The sequence below is a fragment of the Oculina patagonica genome, chromosome 4, assembly GCF_052425735.1.
Source record: "Oculina patagonica isolate OP01 chromosome 4, crgOcupat, whole genome shotgun sequence".
In the NCBI taxonomy this organism is placed as follows: domain Eukaryota; kingdom Metazoa; phylum Cnidaria; class Anthozoa; order Scleractinia; family Oculinidae; genus Oculina; species Oculina patagonica.
The window spans coordinates 28,531,099-28,557,967 of NC_135761.1; the positions used below are offsets into that span (position 1 = coordinate 28,531,099).

Here is a 26,869-nt window from a genome sequence, read left to right on the forward strand (position 1 = left end):
CAAATTTGTTTCTTTGTATTAAATACAAACTACGATTAAAACCTCATCTTTAAAACATTTTTTACGGGTTTTCAGCACTTGAGATATGAAGCCACGTGTAGTACTGGTTGGTTTAATTATCCAACCAATATCTAAGGTAGGTAAGATCTCAGTACCCCGGACTAACAGACCACCGTTCATTCTAAATTTTCTTTTGAACGTTTGCTTCTTGGCCAACTTAGCATGTTACATTTTTTTTTTCTAGAAGTATTTGCTCTTACAAGGTGTATTTTTGTTTGATATATATTTATGATGGAAGGCAGTCAATTTGAGATTGTGCACAGATTAAGCAAAACTGAATAATTTTTGTGCACATGCAGTTGCAAAGAAATAACTGAGTATAAACTGATTTGGAACATTTTCCTTTGAAATAACTTGAACGAAAGTACACACGGCTCGCGTGAAAAAATACACTTAAATTAAGAGAGGACTGTTTAAAACGCCAATTTCAATTTGAAAGCATGGTTATGAATTGCTTAATATAATCAACTCTTTGTTTTGCTTTCATATTTATTTATTTTTTCACTTTTAATTAAGATTTTGCAAACGAACATAAAAACATTCACTTCATGTGCATTTAAAAAAAATAAAATAATTCAACAAAAGTTGCCTTATTTTTAATCTACCAAACACCAACATTCAGCGACAGTTTCATCTTACTCAGTTTTTTACGCAATGTATAATGTAATATAATGAAGTTAAACACAAACAGGTAAACACAAACGATATTATTTCCCGACGTTTCGGCGACATCATGACGCCATTATCAAGGGTAAATTGAGAAAAATTAATTAAATGCGAGGTTCAAAGAGATAAACATTTGCATAATGGTGGTGGCTATACAAATACTTTAGCACGGATTGAATCCGTTTGCACGTTCAGACTCGGTGTTAATTGCTTGATGTAAAGCATCTCGTTGACAAGACAGTCAAATTTGTTCTTGCATTTCTTTAGTACTTTGAAACAACTGAGGAGGTCCTCAGGGACAACTTTCTCTTGGCCGAGAAAGCCTTCAGGGACAACTGGTTAACTCTACATACGACCTGAACATCTCTAAAGAAGACCGTGTTGATCTGCTGAACGTGTCCACCAAGGGTCAGTTGTTCCAGTTCAATGGTGCCCTGTACGAACAAATCAACGGAGTGGCCATGGGGTCCCCCCTCGGGCCTTTGCTAGCTAACGTGTTTATGTCATCGCTGGAAGAGAAACTAGAGCTAGAAGGCAAACTGCCTGACTATTACCGCAGGTATGTTGACGACACTCTCACCGTAATGCCCAATATTACTTCAGCTACGGACTTCCTAAACACCCTGAACCACGCCCATCCCTCTGTCAGCTTCACAATGGAAATCGAAAAGGATGGAATGCTCCCCTTTCTCGGCACCCAGCTCCTTAACCGTGCACCTAGAATTGAGACCAAAGTTTACGTGAAGCCTACTAATACTGGTTTACTTGTCCACTACCAGAGTCACGTTGACAACCGTTACAAACGGAGCTTACTAACAACTATGCTCGATCGCGCGTACCGGTTGTCCTCCTCGTGGCCATACTTTTCCAAGGAGTGTGAACGTTTGAAATCCTTGTTCTCACGTCTGGATTACCCCCATCATCTTATCAACTCCACCATCAATACCTTTGTGAACTCGAGAGTTGCAGGCCAGCAGCCATTGCAGGCTTCGGGGAAAATGGCGGGAAATGACGTGACCCGAGTAGTCATACCCTTTAAGGACCAAGTTTCTGCAAACATTGTAAAGACGCAGTTGAAAGACCTTAGCATTAAACTCCAAACAACAGTCCAGCCCGTATTTGTCAGTCGGAAAATTGGCCAGGACCTTCAAGAATGTGAGACCAAACCACAGCTTGTTAACCAGCAGTGCGTAGTGTACCAGTTTAAGTGTAACCTGTGTGATACAGGGAGCTACGTTGGCTACACGCGCGGGCATTTGCATACCCGCGTGGATGGCCACAAAAGCACCTCATCTTCTGTACGCAAGCACTATGACAACGACCACGCGGGTGCTGTCCCTGAGGACCTCCTCAGTTGTTTCAAAGTACTAAAGAAATGCAAGAACAAATTTGACTGTCTTGTCAACGAGATGCTTTACATCAAGCAATTAACACCGAGTCTGAACGTGCAAACGGATTCAATCCGTGCTAAAGTATTTGTATAGCCACCACCATTATGCAAATGTTTATCTCTTTGAACCTCGCATTTAATAAATGTTTCTCAATTTACCCTTGATAATGGCGTCATGATGTCGCCGAAACGTCGGGAAATAATATCGTTTGTGTTTACCTGTTTGTGTATAACTAAATCACTGTTAATACGAATGAAGTTAAAGGGACTTTTTAATGTCTCATTACCAGCTACATGTGCTGTCAAATGGATAATATTTGGATAGTGGCTTGAATGAATGGATTTAATGGTGTTAAATAAACAACCCATCCCTTTTGAGGCTGCTACCTTGACGTGGTGGGATGGCTTGCGTGCCTTAATGATCCTTTTGGGCTATGCCGTTGGGAGTTATACTCCTGGCAGGTTCAACCTTGCCGGACAGGCCATTAGGAGAGGGTCCTGACTAAAACCAGCCTCCTGGCCCTCCAGGTTGGGGGTTAGGCGTGAGGTTGACAACCTCACTCTGTAAAAAGATCTTGTCACGGAAACGCCAACAAGAAATCTTCAAACTTTTGGTCACCAAGGGAACTCAGAGCGTTCACGGGCTAGAATGACCAGCGGCAGTGAAAGCCAACAGGAAGCTGTCGCTGGGAGACTGGGAGCCTTGAGCACCAAGACGAAGACAAGACTAGGATTCTGGAACGTAAGAACAATGTTTAGCACTGGAAGGCTCGCGCAGATCACCAGAGAGATGAATGAAAATAAGCTTCACATCCTTGGCATTAGTGAGTGTAGATGGACCGGATTTGGTTCACAGAGAACGCAAGGCGGTGAAACAATTTTGTTTACAGACCGGAATGACAACCTGCACCGGCAAGGAGTAGCTCTCATCCTGAAGAGGGGTGTGGAGAAGTCACTTCTTGAGTGGAAGCCTATCAACGAGAGGTTAATTAGAGCGAGGTTCTTTGGGAAGCAAGTGAAGATGACTGTAATACAGTGTTACGCTCCAAAAAAGGATGCTGATCCTGAGCAGAAAGACATCTTTTTAATATGAAACTCTTCAAGCTGAAGTGGAAAATACTCCATCACAAGACCTCCTGATTGTTGTGGGTGATTTGAACACTATGGTTGGAACAGTCAACACAGGCAATGAGAGGGTCATGGGAGGACCTGGCTATGGTATCTTAAATGACAATGGTGAAAGGTTGGTGGAGCTGTGTGGTATGAATAATCTTGTAATTGGAGGCACCTTATTTCCGCACAAGGACATACACAAGATCTTTGGAACTCTCCAAACAGGCGTGACAAGTCCCAAATTGACCATCTTCTCATCAATGGGAAATGGAGACGATCCCTGCGCTCGAGAAAAACCACATGTCACCAGAGGCGCTTTGATGTATCTAAGCTCAAGAATCATGACACAAGGAACCAGTTCTGTATAGAATTACGTAACAGGTTTGAGACTCTTGCAGAAGAAAACACCGGAACAACTAATGAAGGCTCACTCACATCAGAATGGGACAGGATCATCAAGATTTACCATATTTGTAGTAAATAATAAAGATGGTGAATTTTAAGCTCGGTAATTAAATAGTATACTATTTAATATACTATTTAATTACCGAGCTTAAAATTCACCATCTTTATTATTTACTACAAACTTGATGATTTCGACACTGCAGATCCTAGCAGTACGCAGGACGCGTGTCACATATCAATCTAGTATATGGCCCAGCTCATAACGAGTCTCTAGTAGCTCAGTTGGTTAGAGCGCCCAACCGGTATTCTGGGAGGCCATGGGTTCGATTCCCGTCGGGGACTCAGATTTTTTCTTTGTCCCATGCTCGTGTCATGTTGAATACTTCATCTTCAAGATTTACCATACTGCTGCCACGTCCACCCTTGGTTATAAGCAGAAATCCCACAAAGAATGGTTGAGTGCGGACACCTGGGATGCTATTGCAGAGAGGAAAAGAGCAAAGGGCGAAATTATGGGGGCCAGGTTTACTCGCCTAAAAGAGTAATTACAAGCTCAGTACAGTAAACTCAATGCCAAAGTGAAGCGATCAGCTAGAGCAGACAAAAGAAGATTTGTTGAGAACCTTGCAACAGAAGCAGAGGCTGCTGCCCAGAAACAGGAGCAAGCCACAGTTTACAGAATCACCAAGCAAATATGTGGAGGTCAACGGAGAGGGAAGGCACCATCTGCAGCAAGCAAGGGGCATTACTAACAACTGAGAAGGAACAAGAGGAACGATGGGCAGAACATGTATACACTTTCAGGAAGTACTTAACAAGGAGGTCCAAGAGGAGCCAGCTGCTGCTCAGGATGCTGAGGAAGACCTTGACATTAGTATTGAACCACCCACTAAAGAAGAGATCGTGGAAGCCATTAAAGATCTTAAGAATGGTAAAGCACCTGGGCAGGACCAGCTTAATGCTCAGCTCTTTAAATGTCATCCAGAGTTTGCAGCAGAGATATTACTCCCACTCTTTGCTAAGGTGTGGAATGGTGAGGGGATACCAAGTGACTGGAGCAAAGGAGTCATCATACCAATTCCTATGAAAGGCACACTGTCTGACTGTAATAATTGGCGGGGTATCACTCTTTTATCCTTACCAAGTAAGATCTTCTGTAAGATTATTGTGAAACGTCTTTCTTTGGCGGTCAATGAAGTGCTGCGACAGGAACAAGCCGGTTTTAGAAAAGGCCGAGGCTGCGCAGAACACATCTTCTCCTTGAGAAACATCATTGAACAGTGTCATGAATGGCAGAGGGGATTGTACATCAATTTTATCGATTTTCAGAAGGCCTTCGATAGCGTGCACAGGGAGAGTTTATGGAGTATCCTCAGGGCGTAGGGCATACCTACACACATTGTCCGAGTGATAAAGCAATTCTACACTGACTTTTGTTGCTCGGTTGGAGGCTCTGACCTGAGCTTCCATGTCAAATCGGGTGTTCGACAGGGATGCGTTATGTCAGCGCTACTGTTTAACATTGTCATCGATTGGGTGCTGTCTCGAGCTACTGAGGACAGAAGGAGAGGAATACGCTGGACGCTATCAATCGTCCTGGAGGACCAGGATTATGCCGATGACATTGCTTTGCTGTCCCATTCTTTCAGTGACATGCAGGAGAAAACTGACCGGCTTAACAGATTTTCTCGGCAGGTAGGGCTTAAGATCAGCCCTCAGAAGACAAAAGTATTGCCTGTCAACATCTCAGCACCATTGTCCATCAAAGTGGGACAGCTAGACCTTGAAACAACCCAACAATTCACCTATTTGGGTAGTACAATCTGCAGTGATGGGGGGGGGGGCTGACATCGACATCCGGCAGAGGATTAGTAAAGCTAGAAGGGCTTTTGCAAAATTGCGACCCGTGTGGAGGAGCAAAAACTACAGCAGAAGAACGAAGATTAAGATCTACCAAGCTTGTGTACTCTCTGTACTACTCTACGGATCTGAATGTTGGAGAATGACTGTTCACGACTTGAAAAAGCTGCAAAGCTTTCACACATCTTGTCTCCGAAAAGTCTTGCACATCTTTTGGCCACAAAAGATCTCCAACAACGAGCTCTTTAAATTGACAGAACAGGAGGACATGAGTATTGTTCTCACACGGAAACGATGGAGTTGGGTTGGTCATGTGCTCCGTAGAGAATCTAACAGCATTTCTAAAGTTGCTCTCAGATGGACACCAGAGGGTAAAAGAAAAAGAGGCCGTCCAAAATCCACCTGGAGAAGAACTGCAGAAGCAGAACTTCAGGCCCTAAATCTGACCTGGGGGCAAGCGTCGCGGCTTGCAAAGGACCGACAAGAATGGAGGCGACTTGTTAATGCCCTATGCGCCACTGGGCGTTTAAAGGTTTGATGATGATGAAATAAACAACGACTACTCGAACGAAGAACAACAAACTGTTACAAAACCTTTGTGTAGATCGGGTGAGCTTTAATATAGAACTTTAAAAAATAATAATAATAAGTGTCAATGAAATAGCGTTTTTTTTTCTCTAAATAAAGACAACCACGCAAAAGATGCTGAGTGCAAGGCCGACCAAACAGCTAAAGATCCCTTTTTACTGTTTGATCAGCCTTGCATATTTTAATCATTCTTTTTGGATAATTTTAATTATCAAAAAAATGAAAAACACTAACAGGGTGCTGTTTCTTTATGTGGGGGTTGTTTTATGTCCTCGTTAGCATGAATTTAGTGTTGCAAACCTACAGATACAATGAATGGATAGCGTCTATGCCGGCCTTATAGTAACTGTAGGAAATATGCAAAACAAACAAACAAAGTCGCATTTCAGGCCTAACTTTTTAGTCAAATCGCCGCAGTGTTAGAAAAAAAACGTTAGCCAATCAATTTACATTCATTTCACCCGCAATTACGTCGTGATTGTCACTGTGAACTATGGTCTTTTTTTACCCCGATGAAGTGCGCTGAAGAAATGCATCGGTGATAAAATAAAAAAAACCTATCAGGCTTGATGGTATATTGGAGGATAATGCACTTGGATATATTATTGTCGTCAAAATTTTTCCGTTCCCTTCGAAGCTTTCTCGGCCAACTGTTCATTTTTCGGACAATCTTTCAGCCTCAGGCATTATCCCACAATATACCAGCTGCCTAAAGGGGTTAATTTACTAAATAACAACCTAAACAACTGGACAGGAGGCTTCATTTATGCGCGTTGTGATAGGACAGCTTTAAGCTCCAGACTTTTTCGGGGATTTCGTAAACAACTTAACTGTTATCTTTTTATTCCCCAGAAAATTAAAACGGACGGACGTTTAAACCGGCACCTCGTGAATACAGACACGACGTTTGCCCAATTCTGACTGTCGGCTAGTGTGTGGTGAATTCAGACAAGTCTACGACAATATCTGGCAGTGCTAGAACTTAGAATGTCTCTCCTGTGTCGTTACCACTAACCATTCAAATTCCGCCGCTTCAATAAAAGTGACGCCATCTTGATGTTGGATGAGTGGACCCCAAGCCTCGACGCGGTTAGTCGCAAAGAAAAATCGGCCATTGTGCAGCAAGCTGATGGCCCAACAAATTTTGACCCACATCGATACGAGGCTAAGAAGAAATCCATTTGATCATTGCTAGCTTTTCAAAATTGTTTAAATTTCAAATACAGGTGCAGACATCAAACAGAGATGCACAATGCATGAAAGGCTTAAAGACCGTAGAAAAAATGCATAAATCACAAAAATATAATAGATTCCCAACGTGGCGCCCACAATTTGCAAGGCTAAGCAGTTGTGACCTGCACTTTCATGTCAATGTTTTCTATTTCGAGTTTTCAATTTTCATATTTTATTGTTAAATAATTCAAATTTTGTAAAGGACAGAAAGCCACATTCAGTTCTCAACAAGAATCCAACCTTGACGAAACTTTAGCTGACTTCAAAGAAGAATATTGATAGAGGATCTTCATATGCGGTAAGTTTATTTATAACAGGAATCTAAAACAATAACAGCAAGATGGTGTGTTTGCGCCTCATGCTGTGAAGGAAAGTGAAGTTAATTTCTCAAAATGCAATAATTCTAGTTATAATATGTTATAACATGTTATAACATATTTTGACACACAAAAAACCCCTTCGTAAATGAATTATCAATTTGAACACAGACTATCAACAAAGAATTCAAATGTGTTGATGTTAGGATCCCTTTAATTGGATCGCTTTTAACGAAAAATGAAATAAATTACAAAATAGAAGTTGGAGTTTTCTTCGAGGCGACAGAACTATCGCTTAGCGTAACGGACTGGCAAGTCACAAAATTGGTTGGTAAAACTTTTTTCATTCTTTCACACCAAAAATAATTTTTACATTGCTTTTACAAATAAGTGATTTAGATCCTGAATTACCTTATATCAACACCCTCGAAAACATGGGCCATCGGTTAATACTGAACCTAATAGCCCGCATACAAAAAATAAACAAAATTTAACGGTTTCTCAATACACCACGACCCTAAATGGTAGATAATGTACAATTCCAAGATATCTTTCGAAAAAGTAAAATTTATTTTATATTTTGCCAAATAATAATATGCATAGATATATTTCAGAGTCGGTCGCTTTTTAAGTGCTTGTGAAAATCATTTCTGTCGTCAAGGATACGGAAATCCACACGCATTTTCTTTTTTTTTTTCGTACGACTGGGCTTGTGAATTCTTTGGTCATGACTTTTTTCGCTTTCGCCAGTGTCGTATGTATATAAACAACCGTTGGTTAGACTTTGAGGGATGGTAAAGGGGACTGTACACTGCGTATAAATATTATGCCCTCGGGGTCCAGTTTCATATTCTAATTTGTTTGGCACGTAATAATTACACTTTTTAATAGATGTCTTTTTAATTTATTTCTTAAAATCTCTGTAATACATATAATAGGTTTTCTTTTCCTAGTTTAGCTTAATTTAGTTTGTTTTTGATTGTAAAGCCACACGTGTGTTGTGACTGATTTCTTAACTACTACTACTACTACTACTACTACTACTACTACTACTACTACTACTACTACTACTACTACTACTACTACTACTACTACTACTACTACTACTACTACTACTACTACTACTACTACTAATTACTGATATTTGACCGCGGGCATGGTCTGTTTTGAAAGTTTTCCAAAAAATCGAAAGAACAGATAATGTTTCACGCAAGAAAATTAATGAAGGTATTTCTCTTATTTATCCTTCAAATATTTTCACTCCCCAGGCCTTTATGCTCGTGGAGATTTCGGCCAAGCGGTCACACGTTAACAATATTGTCTGTTCAAAAAAAATATTTCGCTCAATCACTAATATTGCGTTGCAAGTTGTAAACAGAAAAGTGGAACTACCCTTTACCTTTTTTGCAACATTGCGAGACAAGTTGCTGTTTGTGACATGTAAAGCCTGGTTCTCATATAATCGCTCCGATCGTTTCTATCGCCTCTGTCACTTCCAAAAGTTTTCTTGCGATCGTGGCAATTATATGAGAGAATTACACGGACGACCACTAACGTCTGCGGCGTTTGGGACGAACGCGATCAATTGGATCGCCCGTGTTCTATCCTTCTAGCTTTTCTTTCCCTTCTTCGCCGTAAAACTGCAATAACTGAGACGATAGGAGGCTACGAGTTTTTGCTCTTTTATTTAAGGCTGTCATTGTGCTGGATTTAGGGCTAAAATGATTGTTTTTCGTAGGACTTCGCTCATACCAGGCGATCGGGACGATCATATGAAAACCCCCGATCCCTGCCAGTAGCTTCGATCGCCAACGATCGTCTCAGCTTTTGCAACCATCGATGCGATAAACACGATCGGGACGATCATATGAGAACCAGGCGTAAGTTCAAGTTTTGTTTGCAGGTGTTTGGTATATCATGTAGGACAAAGGTATGCACGCCGGTATGACTGAAACAAAACAGAAATCTTTTTTATTTTTCCTTTTAAGCATTCTCATTTGCATGTAAGATTCAAGGTTTGTGAAATCGCTCTATTGCATACGCCGAAAACTGCATCGATAATCGTCCTGAAATTTGCCAACCTTAATTAAGTCCAGAAAGGCTAGACTTTCTCCTGAAGTACTTCATTTTATGACTTAACGGGCACATAGCTACGGAAGTGGAGAAAAGCGCGAGAAAACGTCTTCACGATTTCAAAGAATGTGTGGTAGCGTCCATACGCTTACTGTTATATTTCTGATATTATATCCACAGAACTTGGAGCTCTTCTAGCTACAAAGGTCAATGGCGTCTGCCTCTCCCTGGAGACATGTTTTTTGGTTGCTGGCCGTTCTCTCTGTTTTATTATTTATTTCATTATATCTGTCCAGTCCACAGAAAAACAGGTACGTTTAATATTAAAATTTTTATTGAAATCATTTTGTTATTTACGCCGGCGGTCAACTAGCGTGAGGTGATACGATTTATTGCTACAGCCCCGCCCCTGAAGTTTTTGAAATCATCGGAAATTTAGGATAAAGACTTTCAATCCTTTCTGGACCATACCTGTTTTCAACAAATGGAATTCAGGGCATTTTTTGAAAATCATGAACAGTGGTTTCGTGGATCGCCAGACATGGCTTAGTGAAACTTGTGTCAGATGATCGCGGAGCGTATCAGTAAATGTTTAACAAAGTCTTAACCAAGGCAAACAATCGGGGTAACTGGATTTGTCCTCAGCTTATAGGTTCCTTATAAAATTGATCAACGTTCGGATCTAGCATAGGTGATCAGGAATTGAGACCCAGCCGTATTACAATCGGTAAAACTACGCGATTGCCAGGTGAGAGTTGGTTTAAATGATCATATTCAAATTTCCTTCAAGAATGTGACTAAAGCGCTTCATTGATTTTATGACACTCATTGTTACAACCCATCGCTATTATAGAGGATTCAAATGTAAAAGACACCGCTGATTGAAACAATTTCTTCGAAAACACACGAATTCCAAACGATGTCGGGTTTTAGCCACCCTTGACGTTAGTTTTTTAACAGCAACAGTCCACAGGCAGAAGGAATCAAAGTTATTTACCGTTTCTACGAAGCATAATCTAACCATTCCCGTAAACGATTTACGGGAACTCATTCGGCTTAAGGGGTGGCGAATGGTACCCAGAAAATCCAGGGTCTCGGAAAATTCCGGTCAAATCTCGAAATCTCGGACATTTTGTGATGAGTCTCGGAGTCTCGTTTTTTGGGGATTTTTTTGTGTCTCGGAGTCTCGAATTTTTGGCCGCAAGGTCTCGGAGTCTCGGATTTTATATTATTTCAGCCAGAATCTCGGACAAAACGAATCGTTGTTAACGAAAAGCTACGAGAGCTAACGAGGAAAGTCCGCTCATTCTCGTCGCCCAGAGGCCGCGATCCTTCTGGTCAGAAGGCATTCTCGTTCCCAGGCAATACCAATGAACTCTACATTAAGTTTCAGACGCCCGTATTGAAATCGCTTGAATACGATTTATATATGTGTACGATCGTGGTCTTTCGAGTATAATGGCGTGACCAGCCAGTATATTCAGTCAAGATTACGTACACGGTGTACGGATTACACCGATTACTCATGTTCAGAATTGGAAACTTTATCCGTATCGCTACTCTAATTATAGCTAACCATATAACTTTAAATAAATAGGTTTTGTCTTACCCTGTTAATCCGATGTTTCGTGCTCTTCGAACTCTGTAGTACCTTGAGTGGTTAGTCTTGTGCTGTACTGCATTCAAGATTAAGACACCTTGCTCTCCTATGCCTTACTTACACTGGAGTATATATAAGTCACGGTAGCGGTGAACTCTCAAGGAAATCAGCATAGGACAGGAATGAGAAGATGCGATGGACTGATATTCAATTCAGGGTGCAAGTAGCTGTACTGAAATAGCAGAATCTCTGACCCGTTTCATATAAAACTCTCCGTAACAAATATAAATTTATAAAATTTTATGATCCAAAGCTAGAGAAGAATAATTTATTTAAAATTCAAATACCATATATTTATTTTTAAAATGGACCGTATACATGTAAAGCTCTTTTTTCTCCAAACGAGAAAAATTGAAAATGAGAGTAAAAAACCGTTACTAGCCAATGCTCCGATGCTTATGACAGTTCGATGAAGGAGACGGAAGCAAGACGAATAAGGAGATTAATATGCTAAACCAGTTTAAGAATACACAAGAGTACAGCCTAACAGCGGCGGAAAAACTTGAAATACGCAGCCTGGGCCGGAAAAAATATTCAAATAGGAAAAAAAAAAAAGTGTATGTCAGCGTGAACTAATATCATTACGGAATAAACGCTAATGAAAGCTGATAAACTCTCATAGGTTAATGCATCACATGAATGGGATACCGTTACACATGTTAGTTAAAATTCCTGTTCTCTGAATTAGTCTTGGAATGTTTCCAGATTTAGCTATATTTCCAACGTGGTCGCAAAAACAATGAATTGCGCGCATATAAGAAACGTTGACCTATTTACAAATTGTTTAGCTAGAACACGCAAGTAAGCAGTTATGCATAATCGATTGTTAAAGCTAGCCAAAGCTTTGGTAAAATTCAAGGGCAATGCCAAAACACGTGGAGACCATGCGATCATGTAACCACTTACTTAGACTGTCCACAGCCCTCTATTTTCGTGTTTCTCGATCGATGAGCGCGCAGTGAGAACGGCAAGAGAACTGGACGTTTTTTGCGTTGAAAAATCGAGAGGCTGTGGACAGTCTACCACTTACTCGTTATTCTTAAGCTTTATACTATCTCATACTACGCTACTTACGTTTTCTTTTTTGCCGATGCTTTTCCTTCTCCCCTTCTTCGTCCATATTTATCTATGAACCAGTTCTCAAACGTTGGAAAAAGCTGACCAAAACCTTCAAGATTCAAGGGATCAGATCGATCTGGCGACCTTCAAAAAGCTTTTACAAGAGACTGATACTTTCCGACCGGAATTGGGAAGATGTCGTGACGCAAAAGCTCGCATAGTATGACAGAGCGTGTGACCTTGGATAGTTAAATGTGGGGTCGTGATAGGTCGTAACAAGGTTGCGAAGTTAATCCATAACTAGCAGCTGGCGTCTTACTGTGAGTACATTTCGCCAATTCTTTACGTCTCACTAAAAAAATACTAATCTCGGGCTAAATTTTTTACTGTACAGAGTCTCGGGCTCGGTTTTTTACTGCTCAGAGGCTCACAGTCTCGGGCTCGGATTTTCTTAAATCATTTAAGTCTCGGTCTCGGATTTTGAAACAAGGGTCTCGGCGTCTCGGCGAGTCTCGGATTTTACCATTCGCCACCCCTGGCTTATACTCGAAGAAAATTCTTTACAAATTCGACGAAAGACACTACGTACAAACTCACTGCGTCGCTATGGGAACTAAAATGGTAGTGGCTTTCTCTGTTATTTTATGGCAGTCCTTGGAGAAAAGGAAGTTCTTCTGTAAAAGAAGTCTCGAAGGAATGAGCTTTCCGCCCGAGAAATGCCTCCACTCTTTCATTTATAGAGCAGATTGCTTCCGGAGGCTTCAATGCTCACTGTACATGCCAAGAGGAGAACTGCATATGAATCCTGTATCTTTCGAATTGCTTTGCACATAGCCCGAAGGAAGACTAACTAAGAAATTTTTCCTTTACAGATTTGAAATGCCTCCTTTGAAAGTCGACAACATGCAAGTGCCATGGTTGAAACAAAGCATTGTAAGAGAGCTCAACGAAATTCACCTGGAATTGCAAAAGTTACTCGTCCATAAACAAGCGCCCTCACCAAGACTGGTTCAGCAAGTAGGAGAACTTGTAAATCGCCTACAAACAACGACAACAACAACAACAACAAAAGCAGCAGCAGTGGCAGCAACGGCCTCATCAGCAACTAACCCAAACAACAAAAAACAACCAGCGAGTACAGCTAATGAGACAGTCAGTAAAAATGTCAGTTTAGATGTGTGCCCAGAGGTGTACAAAGGCGGGTTGTTTGGCTATCCATTTTATGCCAAAGGCTGGATCATTACTAACTGCACTAATGCTAAACCACTTCGATCTGTGATAAGCATTTTGGTAAATACTGTTGGATATCCCAAGGAAGATGAAAGCCATCTTCAAAATGTTTTAAAAGGGATAACAGAGACGTATCCAACAGTTCAAGTACATTTGGCAACGCGTGGTAAGAAAGTGATGGGGACTGCCAAAAAGTATAAAAATGTTGACGTTGTTATGGTTGATGATGAAAAGGTAAGCAAAGGATGGAACACACTGATAGATAAAGCGTCCACTCCATATGTTCTGCTTGCACGTGATGTTGTACACTTCACATGGCTAACCCAACTTGAGAGGCAAATTCTTGTGGTCAGTCAGATACCAAATGTTGGAGTTGCAGGCGGAGCTTATCGAAACCTCTCAGGTCACTGGAAAGCGGGCTGTGTGCAAACTACGCTGAAAAACTTTGTCTTAGAATACCAAGAAGGCTATTATCACTCCAAAAATGGGTGCATGTTTTGTGATTATCTACAAGGCCCTTTTGTTATCAAAACAAATCTGTTGAAGTTTGACGAGAGTCTTCCAGATGAAGTGATTTTTGAAGATTGGTTTTTACGTGTTGCTGAAGATGGCAACCTGATCATGTCATGTCCAGATGCTATGTATTTCACTACAGATTACGCTACCTATTCCAAACGAACTGATAAAAACGTGTGGACACCTTTGGCTAAAAAGTGGGAGCTTAATCGGGTGTTACTGCCACAGAAAATCAAGCATTCCTTCTCTTGTAAGGATATTGGTTTCAAATGCAATGCTAATAGCGAGTTACTCCCAGTTTGTTGCCAGGAAGAATACGCAGATGCGTTGACGTTTTTCCAGGAGTTTACTGATGCACACAATGTTACATTCGAGCTGGATACTGGTTCCGTATTAGGTGGTGTTAAGTTCAACGGTCTTCTTCCATGGGACTTGGACGGAGATTTCATTATTTTGTCCTCAGATATTGAAATATTTCACAAGAGCGAGACTATCGAGTATTTCCGTAAAAATGGCTACAGCCTAACGGCGTATGAACCACCCAAGCATAACCCGAAAAGAGGAAAACTAGTTCACGGGTATGTGAAAGTCAATTTCAATGGATTTTATATCGAGGTATGGGGAATGTATGACGTGACAAATACTCAGTATCTTCCACCAGAGCTGCGAAAACACGCGGGATTCACCAAGGCAAACATTCGGGGTAACTGGATTTATACAGCGTTTAGTCCTGGATTGTTCTCAAGGAATCGCTATGGAAGAGAAATCCTAAAACATTCCCAGTCCTGGATCAAAGTGGGATTAACAAGCAGTTATGCTGACTATGTCCCTGGCAGCTTTAAGCCTTGTAAAAAACCAAACCATCACGCTTGCTTGCAGAATTTCCCTGGTGATGGAGATATTCCGTTTTTGGTCGATTAGCAAGGCTCAGAGTTACATGGGCGTAAGACCTGAGCACATACTGCAACATTTAGTGCAAAAGCTTTTGTCAACATAAACACACATTGCAACATTGTGCGAACATCGCGGGAAGAAACGTCGCATGTTTATGATCACAAAACAAGGACTATAGCTGAGACAATTATTAATTATTAATGTGTCAAGGCCACATAGCCTGGGAAAATCCCATACTAATTTGGGGACACAATTAATAGCTATTAAAAATATGTAAAAAGAGAATTTAAAATACTTAAAGCTATATAAAGATAATTATGATGAGTAGATATAAAAAATGTGTAAAAAGAGAATTAAAAATACTTAAAACTGTATAAAATAATTATGAGGAGCAGAGGGAACAGCCCTTGCAACCATCATCTATGAAAAAAAAAATATTTAAAGTTTCAGCTGATCTTATGTCTGGGGATAATTTTCCCCACAATTGTGCTGTTTCGCAGCTGTGCACTTTACGGTATTAAAGCAGACGAGTGTTCATACATGTGACTGTCAAAGCCAGCAGTGAGTTGCGTGCCAACTAGCTGCTCAAATACTTTATCCACACATGGTAAAACAGTTATGAGCCGGTAGTTTTCTTAAGAATACTTATCATCCTTTTTGTAGACAGGAGTCCAATCCCCACGCTTCCAGTCACTTGGCCATACACTGTTATGTATGCACGAATTAAAGAGGTCAGTAAGTGGTTGAGATAGTTCTTTAGCGACGGGATACCGTCGCAGCCAGAAGCCTTGTTAGTGTTGAGCAACTCTAAAGCAGCTAGGACTTGTCCTTGCGTAACAGGTTTCACATTAGGGGTCAGTGACCAGTTCTCACTTTCTTGTTTAATTCTCTGGATGCTAGGATGGTCTTTAAAATCGTCCATTGATTTGAGCTGTGCACTGTTTCCACCAATCCCATCCGCTATTGTGGCAAAGTAGTCTACCAAAACTTCGGCCACTTGTTTTTGATCTTTAACAACGGTTCCATGAACACTTAGCTGAATCTCCGCATTTTTTGAGCAATCCTTTACACTTAGAAAAGGCTTAAAAGTTTTGAAAAAGTCTCTTGGTTTAGTCTTGAGGTCTTTCGCCTTTTTTCTCCAATAGTCCTTTATCGCAATCCTTCTCTGCTTTGTCGCTTCATTTCTTTCCTTTCGCCTACGCTCCCAATTTTCTTGTGTTTTGTTTTTCAAGTATTTTGACGTAGCCTTTCGCTTCGCTCTAATTGTGCTCTTCCATTTGGAAGTCATCTAATGAACGTCTTTGTCCCGCACTCTCATGCTTTTGACAGGTGCTAGTTCAACCAATATATCATTCATTAGTAAATTCCATGCGTGTGCCTGATCATCAACTTCATCAAACAATTGCCCAATATGCCAGGGGGCCGTCGACAGATGTTGTTTGAATACATCAGGTTCAAAATTTTTGAAGCTTCTGAAAGTAATTACTTTGGGCTTGTTTGAATTTACCCTCTCTTTTAGAACTCCGTAAATTAGAGCATGATCACTTAGAGATGGATAATAGTTTCCAGAGTATTTAAAAAGTTCGGGTTTGTTGCTGAGTAGTACATCAATTAAAGTTCTCGTGACTTTTGTTCCCCGCATTTCCACTCGTGTAGGTTTCGTGATTAAGCATTTGAAACCTTGCTCGTTTTCAAGATGTAGTAACACTTTTCCCTCAGGCTTGTCTGGGCGTAAAGCTGCGTAATCTGTCTAGATTCAGGTCACCAGTTACTACTACAGAGTTGCTTTGGAGACTGGCCCAGTTACAAACGTCACTGAGGCCCGGTACTTTTCATGAGCCGAACTCAATTCGAATTTGGACCGACCCAAATTGACAAAAGTACGCCTCTTGATTCAGACGCCGTACTTTTTGGCCGTTCCGAGGCCGTTCCTAATACAGTTCCAAGAAAACCAGTCAAATACATTATAATAATTTATGAATTAGGATCGGCACATGAAAAGTACGGCGTCTGAATCAAAGTCGTTCCAAAGGCTTTCCACAGGCGAAATTCTCGGCCAAGCCAGGCGGGAAGAACGGGTGAGCCGTTCCAAAATGAAATGGCCGTTCTAATTTGATTCAGACGCCGATCTTTTCATGTACTTAATTCAAGGAATTAAGTTCGGCTCATGAAAAGATCGGCGTCTGAACCGGGCCTGAGCTCGTTCTCAAGCAATGCTCAAAGCTCTCGGCGGGCGATAAATTCCAAGAATAATGATATTGCCTGCGTCTGTCTTAACTTCCAGCGCAAGAAGTTCAAGCGTTTTGTAATGCTTGCCAGGTTTAAGCCTTTTCTTGGTCAGGGAAGATGCCATAATACCTCCGCCTTCCTTTTTCCTAATTCCTGTGCGCACTTCACTGCCAGGTTTTTATTGTATTTATAGTAATTGTTAATCATAAGTCGTCTGTTGAGAGATATCGTAAGTGTTGTAAGCATTGCCCAGTTACAGTAAGTTAATAAGTTTTTTATTGGGTTTTCAGTGAAATTCGAACTCTGAAATGCTTTTTGCTTCCGTCAATCATCTTAGCGGACCTCTCGGGAAACAGAAGTTCACTTCATTCGGGTCAAAAGGTCAAGTCTGTCAGTTGTAATTGGAAGATTTCGATCCATTTTGTTTGTTTCTGTTTTTCATGGTTCTTGGCTGTTGCAATAATTATGATTGGCGGCAGCGAAAAACGCAATCATTAGTTAGATTTTGAATTCCAGAGTTCGCATTTCACTGAAAACCGCAATAAATACTAATGAGCAGCACACTGCAACATATCTTGTCAACTTGCTTATTTTCTCCGGCCGTTTTCGTCTGATCTAGTTCCTACAGACTTCATCAGGGAGTTTGAACAAGATACATAAAGGAAATCCGCACATTCGTAGGATATTAGTCATATCCTGCACGCAATTCTGTAGGTGCTGTTAGCTTTTCACACCCTAGTTGGAACGTTATTTGTACTCTATAGCATAGGTATAAGATAACTTCCTTTATGTATCTTGTTCAAACTCCCTCATGAAGTCTGTATGATCAGACCAAACCGGTCAGAAAGCAAGTCGACAAGATCTGTTGCTAGGTGCTGCTCACTAGTATTTAAAAATAAAAAATGAAAAAAAAATCTAAGCGACAAACTCGCTTATTCAAAGGTTACCTCTTGAAGCCTGGTATGTTTATCGTGACAATGTAATTAAGCGTCGTTAACAGCATTTGTCAACTTACTGTTAGTTTATTTTATTATTATTTTTATTTATTTATTTGCCAAATATTCCATTCATCCCTGTAGTTACAGTTTTGAGCAGGAAGTCTCGGAAGCCTTTCCAGGCTTATTGAGTAGACCCCCTAACTAACAGTTAATACCAACTCAGGCGATGTATGAAATTATGATCCACGTCGGTTAATTAATGTAATGTAATAGGGAAAGAAACAAGCTACTGTTTAATTCTAATTATAAAATCAAACAGATGATGAGAGAAAATACTTATAAGAAAACGAAGAAAATTCAAAAATTTCTATATCTGTATATTAATTTTAATTTTTAAGGATTCCCTTGTAACTTATAATTAATTCTCTAGGTCTAATTCATGACCTATTTTTTCCTTGATGATTTGAACAACATGAAGTTAGTTTTTGCAAGATTAAGTGATAAATTGTTTAATTGAAGCCATGTGGTTACTGTTTCTTTGTTTATTTTGTCTATCAGTGTATTCAGATGTTTATGAAACATTAACAAATTTGTATCATCTGCAAAAATAATGAAAGACACTAAATAGGTTTGAGCTTATCCAGATCAGTTACTACTCACAACTGCTACGCTCCTATTTTCAGGATCAGCAAGGCAAGGTTAGACTCCCTGCTTGTTCAAGTGCTTGGTATGACTTAAAGGAAGGATGTCCCCAGGATTCTTGCTTCGGGCCTCTGCTGTGGAACGTATTTCAAAATGACTTATACTACAGCATATCATTGCAGATTATTTATGTACGCTGATGATCCCCAACTATGTGCATACAATCAAACACTCAGCAATGTAGTATCTACCCTAAATAACGAGGCTGAGAAAGTGGTTGACTGGTAAAGAAGCAATTTCCTTCAGTTCTAGCAAATAAAGATAAATTCCAAGCAATGTTCTTAACTTCCAGAGCAAAACATACATCTGAGAACACGTGTTACTGTCGGTAACGATAAAATTGACAAACGACAGGGCCTGTTCTTATACTTCATTAAAAAGGGAACAGCTTTCTCCACTAACTCTTCTTCGCATAAAGTTTCGGCTCTCTAAGCCTTACAGAGTTGAGACGACACCCCTTCTGCACTCATGGTCGGACACCAACTGCACAACGACAATTCATCATGCATGTAAACGTGTTCTTTCGGTGAAGGGCAAAAATGTAACACTTCATAATTTATCATTGTTTGATTTGAGAAAACATGTCACTGTATAATTTCTTATTGTTTCAATTGAGAAGACATGCTAAAACCTCGGGCTTCGTGGTTCATCACGGGTGATGAAGCACACGCCCTCGTTTTTGACATATTACATATTGTAAACTAGTTATAGTTCTAACTAAGCTGCCCCCGCCTTTTTATAATCTAAGATTAGTGGAGTCTTTTTTTCGCCTTCAACTATTGATGCCTATGGACCAGACAATTAGTCTCCTTCTTTATCGTGCCATGTACGTCACGGCATTGTTTGCTGCGGAATTTCTTGTTGTGTGACACCGTTGCGTCCTAAAAAATTCACAAGTTCAAGTCGAATATATTACCCAACGGAAATAACACATAACACATTGTTCGTGGTGACAACACGCAAGCTTATTCCCGGGCTTATAACTTCAAAATGAGCTTACAATAATTTCCTGGCCACAAAGCCTAACAATTCTACGAGTAACAAAATATCGCAAATTCAAACATTCAAGGAAAACTTTTTTGACCCTTATTTAACCACTCTTTGGATCAAATAAACTGACAACTTGTTAGCCAGCTTGTTGTTAACCGGGGGGGGGGGGGGGAAGAAACTTCCTTTGTTACACAACTCAAAAAGTGATCATAGCGGTGCCGGGCAACCGAGACTGCGCAGTAGCTATCGCATGGTTGCTAAGGGTGTAGTGAATAGCTTGACAAAATTCATTGTTTAATTCGCATGATTTGGTCTTGATCGTGCACAAAACACAATAGTTATTTGCATTTTGATTGCTCCTTTGAAGTCTTCCGGATATCAAAACAACCGTGAACAGTGATAACGGTGACCAGTCTGGCAAAAGAAGGCTTGTGAATTATACTAATTAAAAATAACTCCAATGGTTCTGAAATTATTTCCCATTTTTTGGTTGTTAAATTTCAACCGTGACAAATTTTTTCGGTTGTTATTCCACGCCGCCAAAACATTCTCAGTGACGTGAGACATTAGGCGTAAAACATCAAACGCAAACACCGCGACTATTCGCATTTCACACGCACGCAGTCATTGATATTTAAATCTTTCCGAGAAAACAAAACCTTGGTTTGGCGTCTTTCTTAGCAACGGCTTGATTGACATAGACTCGCACCGTTTCCAGGCACTGCTATGTATTCAAAGAAAAGTGCCGACTTTCTCCCCCCCCCCCCCTCCTGTTGTTAACCTTGTATTGCATGAGAAAGTTCACCCTTTTGTTTATTATTCGTCGTAATATGTATACGATTTCCACTTGTTTTCATGACGTCAGTCGCTGGCTAAGATAAGACACTCTTCGTCCCTGGGTGGTACGCCTGTTATGCTTTCCATGTCATTTTCGGTATCATTTCAATTTCAGGTACACGTTTAACTGAGCTATTTCTTTAAGCAACAGATGTTTCTTGTGATCACAGTGCGACGGCCATTTTTTATCCTTTGCGGCACTGACTTCCGTTGCTCATTTGTGAGCGTATCGGCAATCCTTTGCGAGAATTTGGGCAATCCTTTGCGAGCCGCTTTGACCAAAATCGAGATTTTTTCCGCTACCACTGCTGGTCTTCAACGGGGGATAAGGTCGACTGCGCTGTGATTGGTTGGTTTTCAACAGATGTGATTGGTGCATTTCGATCCTCGCTGTTCTGGTTTCCTGTTGTTCCCTCGGCGGTCCGCTGTCGTACAGTTCTCCTGTTGTTGTGTTTTTTGATAGTGGGCATCCGTGCTTCGTGGGCATCCATGCTTCGTGGGCATCCATGCTTCAGGAATTTCAAATTCCACTATCCCTGTTGATATTATAAGGGTAAAGTCTTATGTGAATTGCCTCTTTGACCCTGCGTTTGTACCAGTGTCGGTCACGGTCAATAAACTTAACCGTGATATCATTCATAAGAAGGAGTAAGTAACATTATTTACAGCTAAAGTTGCGAGTACATACACATTTCCAACCCATAACTACGCTTTTCCTTATTAATGCCCCCCTCCCCCTCCCCACCCAGGGTTCCGGCCCAGAGACCGGAAACCGAGGAGGCACCTTAGAAGTCCCCGCGTAGGTAGGTAAACTGTGTGCATTCAGCAATCTTTGTCATCCAATCCATATTTCATCTTTTTATTAGCATCATTTCAAGTATTGTAATTACTTGGCTTTTTTCTTCCCTGGTGCTTTGCGAGCCGTGCGCATGTAACTGTTGCCTCGTGGGGTGAGTGTTCGGTTTCGTTTTCACGTGTCGCTCGCTTTAGTGTGCTCGAGGCTGAAATCACTAACTGATCACTGGAAAGAGGATCTCGTATACAGGCATTGAATGAAAGGATAGATCATTTTCACTGGAATACAGAGAGAAGAACCCACGAAACTTACACTGAGGTAAGGAAGCACGCAAGTTTAAATATGGAAATAAGTTTCAGCGGCACCCAACAAATCATTTCGGTGAATATCTGATCTATCGGAAGGCTTGTTAGTAGTGAGGGGAGCAACGAATTAGCCGTTCCCGTGGGGAGGAATCTCATTAACGTGGGGAGGAATTAATTAAATAGGTGACGTCATAGGGGTGTAAGTGACGTCATCAAAAATGGGGCGTAAGTGACGTCATCAGAAATGGGACGTAATCTAAAAATAGAATAGTGACATCATCCCGAAGCGTAATCTAAAAATAGAAATATTACATCATTGGGCGTAATCTAAAAATGGAATAGTGACGTCACAATACCCCAGGGGTAAACGTCATAAAAATGATGAGATTACAATTCTAAAATAGAATAGGGACAGTATTGCCTTCATCTTGTTTATTGTCGCAAAATAAATAATATTTTGATATAGGTTAAAGAATCTGCATTTAGAAGTCTTTTTTAAGGCAAAATTATCGGTATATTTAAGCTTTGTGGAGCAGCCGACCGAAAGTTCATGGGAGCAATTATTTCTCGTCTAACTCGGGCAATAGTTCGAATATAATGTATGCAGGTTGGCGTAATGTTTGCTGTGATAGACCAAAGTCGCATTTTCATATTCCCCGCATATTCTGTTCATATCTGGTAAGTTTTTGCTTCTAGTCCAAACTAGAATTAAATAACTTCGTGATCCTCAATCAACTAACGCCAAGATTTATTGCACGCGAATTCGCATCAACTTGAACTAGTAATTAGTTTACGAAATCAACATTTCACTGGCACTTTTTTGTTTAACGAAATTACCTTTGTAAAGTTTAATGATGTCATAATTTAATTTTCTACTCCATGGCGGTAGCGGTTTTCAGCATTTCACAGAACAGGCATAAGTACCGATTCATTTCGGTCAGATCACTAAGTTCAGTAATTATGCAAGTTGTCTTGTTGCATACATTTAGTATCGCAGACATCATTGTTTTTAAAACAATGGTAAAGACTCGATGTGCTCTAGTGAACTCACTATAAACAAAGCATGGCCAATCGAAAAATAAAAACAATAGAGCGTGTACGCGCTTCAGTGACCTCGGATATAAACACGAGTTTTCGGTTAATAATAAGACACTAAAGAGGCCCTGTTAGGGGTTTTTGGGATAAGAGATAACAGTAAAAATAATTTTAGGGATAAGGGATAACGGGAAAAATAGTGTAGGGATAAGGGATAACAGGATTAGTTTAAGGGATAATTGAAAACAAGCTCTGTGACGTACAGGCTCTGTTTTTATCACACTCGACTTGTACTTTTTACACCTTTCCTGCCTTTTTTTACACCCTTGATCGGTTATCGGTCGTAATGAGTCAGTTCAAGCATCACTTTGCACCAAGGGCACCGCTTTTGTCCCGGATGGCCTGGGGTGAGTGACCACATGCAGTGTGTCTGTTCCCAGATGCGCTTTTTATTCTCACTATCATGCCATCGTGAAGTTACAGCATGCAGTTACAAACAGGATGATGAATGGCTTTCTCAAACACCAACCCGCCTCGAATTCCAATTCCAATTCTCAGGCTTATATTGCAGGAAAACTCATTCCAGTTTTTTGGTAAAAATTACCTACAAACACACGGAACTTCCATGGGCACTAAAAAATCGGTCGCTTTTGCCAATATATTTATGGGCTGAGTTGAAACAGACATTCTTTGAGCCAAAGCGCAATAAAACCTCTCGCTTGGAAACGATATATCGATGACATTTGCTCTCTCTGGGACACCAACAGAGAGATCTTAACTCAGTTCATTGAACAAGCAAATATTCATCATCCTACATTCAAGTTCACGGCTGACATTTCCGATACAGAAACTACTTTCCTGGACACCAGCGCTTACAAAGGCAAAAGATTCATATACGAATCAGTGCTTGGCATACGCACCCATTACAAAACTTATTACTCCTTGTGTCACCCACCAGGAGTAAAGGAAGGTTTCATCAAAGGGGAGGCCTTAAGAGTGCTTAGAACAAATTCCTCTAAGGAAAGTGTACTCGACGAGGGCCCACCTTGTGTAGGGGTAAGGGGGGCTATGCAATATGCCAACTGTCTTATTAGCCAAATGGACAAAATTTATTGGCCTCAAAATTCAAGTTGAGACTTTCATATTCAGTGTGCATGAACCTTGTATTGCTGGAGAAATAGCACAAGGAGGTTTGAATCTTTATCTTAGTTTCTACTCCTGATAAAGTGGGGGTTATGCAAACAAGACACCATCTTTTAAAGCGGAAAAGGTAGGGTACATGAAGAGACCACCTGTCTGTTTGCAGAGTGGTGGGCCCTGTCTGAATACAATAGTTTTGACTATTTCCCTAAAACGAAATTTGAGGACAAAATCAAGCACTTCCAGTCACATCTTATCGAGAGAGGTTACCCAGAGAGCCTAGACCAAAGAACTCTCGCCGGGATTTAATTTCGAAAGCAGAAAGCAGGCCCTACAACCAAGTACCTTAAAACAAATAAAAAATCTTGCCTTTTTGTAATGCAATACCACCCAGCAGTACCAAACTTGTAGCAAATACTCATGAAAAACTGGCATTTAATAGAACAACAACCATTGCTCAAGAAAATATTCAAAGAATGGCTAATACTGTTGCGCAAGCCGTGAGTAGTGCAGGCCTGTCAAGTTATTTTTATCACAGTTATAATAGTTTAAGGTAAACATAAATAAGATATGTTTTGCATCTAATGAGACATTTATGCAAGATTTCACTTTTCTGTACGGTGAACACTCCACCATGGATACTTTTAGGGATAACACTGTGGATACTTTTAGGGATAAGGGATAACTGTGCTCTGAATTAAAGGGATAAAGGATAACTGAAACCCCCCTAACAGGGCCTCACTAAACACACAGATTGTAAGTAAAATAAACTTTTATTTCGATCGTTCAACATGACATTACAATGATTAAATTTAATTGTCTTCGTCCTCCTCATTGCTTGGGGGATAAAATGTGGATTTTGATGTCTTCACGTTCTTGTGTGTTATAGCTCCGCAATCGTAACATCGACGCAAAGTATTCTTTTCATGCTTTCGGTCAAGAGGAATTTCGTGCTCGCATATAGGACAAATTTTACAGTTATCTTCCCAATAGCACTTCGGGCATTTCATGATCGCAGTATCATATACATTGGAACCCTCGCAGTGTTCACATGGAGAACTAGCTTTTGTCTGAATTACATTTTCGAAATCGCTATTCTCGGCTTCTTTATCACTGTCGCTCTCGCTCCCTTGAGATTCCTCAGCACCACTACCCTCCTCAGAAGCTGTTCCCTCTTCTTCACTACTGCCAGTTTAGTTATTGTCGTCCTCCTCTTACTCTTTATCACGATAGGCTTGTTCTTTTTGTAATATATCGCTTAGAACTTTCTTATTCTTTATCAAACGCTTATTAACTCCCAGCTCCGCCAGTCCCTCTGAAAAGGTATTGAGTGCGCGGGGTTTGGCTGCATCATCGTTATGTGGACGTAGCACATACTCGACCAGTTCTGAAATGTTTGTTACTGGTATTATGCGTTGATTTCGGAGTAATTGTCCGCGTGGTGTCCAAAACAAGATATCTTTGGAGGTGGCCATGCTATGCAGCAGTTCAGAAGCATACTTTCTAGACACAGCTTGGGAAAGATTATTTAAAACATCTTTTATCCGGGGTTCCTCGTCATCGCTCTCGTCATCAGAGATTGTGCTATATTCTTGTCCGCTTTCCTCCTCTTCTGCCTCTTCATCGTCCCAATATACCTTTCTCTTCATATTGACCAGCACTCGTTAAAAGCAAGATATAAATGATCAATTTTAAGGATGCAGCTATGTTCTTATAACATAAGAAGTCCCAAACTACTTATAACAGGGGTCAATAATTCTTGAATAAAGCCTCCACCCTCTTGTACAAGAATTCGTTTCTTTGTCTTGAGGGGAACATTTGGTTCAACGAGGTTGACTAGAGCATCCTTGTAGGGTATCACTTTACGCTTATCTTCTTCAGAGATTGGTATGTTTTCCTTGAGAAAGTTGATAGATATAAATAAGTTGCACTAATGGGTGCATCTGTTGTGGAGTGGCTGTCTTAAGAAGAAACTGGCGTTGATGAGAAGGACAGTCAGCTAAAAGTTGGAGAAAACCTCGATTGCTCTTTACTACACGAGACATGATTATAGAATGAACTAATGTTAGTAAGATATATCCTTTTATTGTTGGTGTGGAGGAAGAGGTTAACAATAGAATTGAGGAGGAGGGGGAGGAGGAGGAGGAGAAACAATAGAATTGAGGAGGAGGAGGAGGAGGAGGAGGAGAACAATAGAATTGAGGAGGAGGAGGAGAACAATAGAATTGAGGAGGAGGAGGAGAACAATAGAATTGAGGAGGAGGAGGAGGAGGAGGAGGAGGAGGAGGAGCAGGAGGAGGAGGAGGAGGAGGAGGAGGAGGAGAACAATAGAATTGAGAAGGAGGAGGAGGAGGATCTGCGATACTAAATGTATGCAACAAGACAACTTGCATAATTACTGAACTTAGTGATCTGACCGAAATGAATCGGTACTTATGCCTGTTCTGTGAAATGCTGAAAACCGCTACCGCCATGGAGTAGAAAATTAAATTATGACATCATTGAACTTTACATAGGTAATTTCGTTAAACAAAAAAGTTCCAGTGAAATGTTGATTTCGTAAACTAATTACTTGTTCAAGTTGATGCGAATTCGCGTGCAATAAATCTTGGCGTTAGTTGATTGAGGATCACGAAGTTATTTAATTCTAGTTTGGACTAGAAGCAAAAACTTACCAGATATGAACAGAATATGCGGGGAATATGAAAATGCGACTTTGGTCTATCACAGCAAACATTACGCCAACCTGCATACATTATATTCGAACTATTGCCCGAGTTAGAATGGAAACGAGAAATAATTGCTCCCATGAACTTTCGGTCGGCTGCTCCAC

The 26,869-nt window shown here is 40.6% G+C and overlaps 2 protein-coding genes and 1 pseudogene across 5 annotated transcripts in view; 2 read left to right on the forward strand and 1 right to left on the reverse strand.

The window, feature by feature from the left end:
* Positions 1–16,093, forward strand: part of LOC144650073 (uncharacterized) — a 28,739-nt gene extending 12,646 nt beyond the window's left edge. The window contains exons 1-3 of one of the 4 annotated variants that reach the window (XM_078509723.1): positions 7,047–7,613; positions 9,371–10,016; positions 13,297–16,092. In XM_078509723.1, the coding sequence (XP_078365849.1) occupies positions 9,916–10,016; positions 13,297–15,091 (1,896 nt within the window). In that variant the 5' untranslated portion in view covers positions 7,047–7,613; positions 9,371–9,915 and the 3' untranslated portion in view covers positions 15,092–16,092. Of the gene's footprint in view, positions 1–7,046; positions 7,614–8,788; positions 10,017–13,296 lie in introns of those variants that run through there. The other 3 variants (XM_078509725.1, XM_078509726.1, XM_078509722.1) reach the window with 3 other exon arrangements.
* On the forward strand, positions 1,188–2,365 carry LOC144652752 (uncharacterized). The gene has a single exon (XM_078512808.1). The coding sequence runs from the start codon at positions 1,188–1,190 to the stop codon at positions 2,208–2,210; it is 1,023 nt and encodes a 340-aa protein (XP_078368934.1). The 3' UTR covers positions 2,211–2,365.
* Positions 15,681–25,685, reverse strand: LOC144648285 (uncharacterized; annotated as a pseudogene).
* Between the last annotated feature and the right edge of the window lie 1,184 nt (positions 25,686–26,869).

Coding starts and splice junctions, on each gene's coding strand:
- LOC144652752 (XM_078512808.1), top strand. CDS start 1,188: ATGGGGTCCCCCCTCGGGCCTTTGCTAGCTAACGTGTTTATGTCATCG.